The sequence below is a fragment of the Limulus polyphemus genome, unplaced genomic scaffold (genome assembly GCF_000517525.1).
Source record: "Limulus polyphemus unplaced genomic scaffold, Limulus_polyphemus-2.1.2 Scaffold6409, whole genome shotgun sequence".
In the NCBI taxonomy this organism is placed as follows: Eukaryota; Metazoa; Arthropoda; class Merostomata; order Xiphosura; family Limulidae; genus Limulus; species Limulus polyphemus.
In genome coordinates, this window is record NW_013672019.1 from 43,581 (window position 1) to 46,499 (window position 2,919).

A 2,919-nucleotide genomic window follows, 5' to 3' on the forward strand; every position below is an offset into this window, starting at 1 on the left:
CTCTTTCAGCCTTGAGGACGGTATAATGTGACGGTCAATCCCACTTTTGTTGGTAAAAGAGTAGCCTAAGAGTTGGCGGTGGGTGGTGTTGACAAGCTGCCTTCCCTCCAGTCTATCACTGCTAAATTAGGAATGGCTAGCTCAGATAGCCCTCGAGTAGCTTTGAGCGAAATTCAAAATGACTGTACGCTGGTAGATAATACATGTATGTTCGCTGTTCGCTTTTTGTTTTATTGTTGTTGTTGTTGTTTGTTTTTCCTACGTAGATAAGGAAAACCAAATGCCAGAAAGTTTAAGAAGGGTACAGGAGATGACTGGAAAATGTGTCAACTTCATGAAAGCAGATCTACTTGACGCTGAGGCACTTAGAGAAGTGTTTAAAAAAGTAGGTTAAATACAAATATGCATACTAGACTTAGAAAATAAACAAAATAACAAACGCTCAACTGGACAGTTTTCCGAAGAGCGAGATTCTGTTTTATCAACACTCTCTGAATATCGCAACAAGGAAAAAAAAGTTGCCGTTTTAGAGATATTGGAATTGTTATACCGGAAATGTTAGCGACCTTTTTAGCGTATTATTAGTGTATATGCGCATAACATATCGTAACCAATAGACGTACTATTAGAAATGAAAATTAACATTGTTAATTATATAAATTATAATTAATTATTTATAATTAAATGCATAATTAATTATTTATAATTAATATAATTTAATTATTTATAATTAAATGCATAATTAATTATTTATAATTAATATAATTTAATTATTTATAATTAAATGTATAATTAATTATTTATAATTAAATGTATAATTAATTATTTATAATTAAATGCAGAATTAATTATTTCTAATTAATATAATTTAATTATTTATAATTAAATGTATAATTAATTAGAAATATTTAAGTATTTTTGTGCTTGTTTTATGTGATAATCATTTAATTTATACTAATGATTCTATGTTATTGTAACAACTTCAAGCAAGCACGATCGAATTCATGAATATTATGTTAACTGCTACACCTGTATTCTTTCAAGTACGAAATCGGCTGCGTCGTGCATCTAGCTGCCCTCAAGGCTGCTGCTCAATCTTTCAAGATACCTCTGACGTACTACAGGACCAATGTGGGCGGGACCATCAATTTATTAAAGGTAAAAAACTATTCCATCATAAGTCTCCGATAGGTAACATAGGCCTGCGAATTTAAACTTAATAAAATAAAAGTTGTTTGGGTTTTAATAACGGATTTTCCATAATTCAGCTACGTAGATTTCGAAAATGATATTCTTTTTTTTTTCTTCTATCACGTAAGGAATTTTTTTACACATCGGAAAGAAGAAAAACCTCTTACTTAGATCAAATTATTATTTCGTTTACCACAATGTACATTTTTATTATTATGTTTTGTTAACAAAAATACAAACAAACTGAAGAAAATGGAAGAACATTGATGTCAAACGAATGGGCCCGGCATGGCCAGGTGGTTAGGGGGCGCTCGTCTCGTAATCTGCGGGTCGCGGGTTCGAATCCCCGTCACACCAAACATGCTCGCCCTTTCAGCCGTGGGGGCGTTATAATGTGACGGTCAGTCCCACTATTCGTTGGTAAAAGAGTAGCCCAAGAGTTGGCGGTGGGTGGTGATGACTAGCTGCCTTCCCTCTAGTCTTACATTACTAAATTATGGACGGCTAGCGCAAGATAACCCTCGTGTAGCTTTGCGCGAATTTCAAAACAAACAGACAAGTCAAACGAATATGCATCCTCATTCATCCTGATTTGAGTGTGTGTGCGCGTGTGAAATCTACGTTTTTTAGTCTCAAAACTACGTGTTGTAGTCTTTCTTTTACGTATTGCCTTATGACGTTTTGTGAAAAATCTGTACGTGATGGAGAAAAACGGATGTCATTTTTCGGATTGAGCATGCAGGACACGTCAATCAATTCATCGCAGGCCTGTGTAACGTTTTAACAAAGATATCCAACAATAAACACATCACGGGTAAAAATGTGATTAGCGATACCTTGATTTATTCTAACGTTCTATTAACGAATCTACTCAGTTCTAAAAGTATTTTCATTTAATATATAAATCTAAAATTGAACATGCTATAATTATTTTAATTAGTACAGGGCTCACCATGTCAGTTGTTACTAGTTTGCTTAAATTTAAAGTACTTTAACAAGAATTTTAAATAATTCTTCATAACTGACCAGTGATTTCGTGATTAAAAAATTACAAAAAATCAATATAGTTCTGGATTCATTATATTCCTTTTTTTTTGTCCTTGCTTCTATAGCTAATCATATAGAGTAAATTTAATAGTTTATTTAAAAATTGTTAAGTACTTATTGCGAATTTGGTTCCTGATTTTTTTTCTTCTTCCACAAATCTTCTTAAGGGCTACAAATTTCGGTTTCGTAACAACAGATGAAATGCTTATTTTTTTAACTGAAGGACATCAGAGCTAGAAAAATAAAGAGTCTGTTTAATTTTAATTTTAAAATAACATCATTTCATTCATAAATTGATATCATCTTTAATTTCAGGCTATGAAAGAAGCAAACGTTAAAAGAATGGTTTACTGTAGCTCCTACACAGTTTATGGTGACCCCGAGTATTTACCTGTTGATGAGCGCCACCAAGCGGGATCTGGATGTACTAATCCTTATGGGCGAAGCAAATATATGGGCGAAGAAATATTAAAAGATTTGTGTAATACAGAAGAGGTAAAAATCTTTTTAATTGTGTTTTTTTTGGGGGGGGGTGGAGTTTCCTGGTTGCTCAATTCGTGTAAAATTCTAAATTTATATGCAGGGGTTCCTGTGTGAAAATGAAGTCTGATATTAAGTGTTTTCTTTTATTGTTAAAGTTTCAAAGGAATAACGGAGGATATATATATATATATATATATA

At 32.6% G+C, this 2,919-nt stretch overlaps 1 protein-coding gene across 4 annotated transcripts in view; it reads left to right on the plus strand.

Moving 5' to 3' along the window:
• LOC106473694 (UDP-glucose 4-epimerase-like) overlaps positions 1-2,919 on the plus strand; it is a 13,689-nt gene that overhangs the window by 7,281 nt on the left and 3,489 nt on the right. For all 4 annotated transcript variants that reach the window (XM_022402095.1, XM_022402093.1, XM_022402092.1 and 1 more), the window contains exons 3-5: positions 267-385; positions 1,045-1,158; positions 2,554-2,733. In XM_022402095.1, coding sequence (XP_022257803.1) covers positions 267-385; positions 1,045-1,158; positions 2,554-2,733 — 413 coding nt within the window. The remainder of the gene's footprint in view (positions 1-266; positions 386-1,044; positions 1,159-2,553; positions 2,734-2,919) is intronic.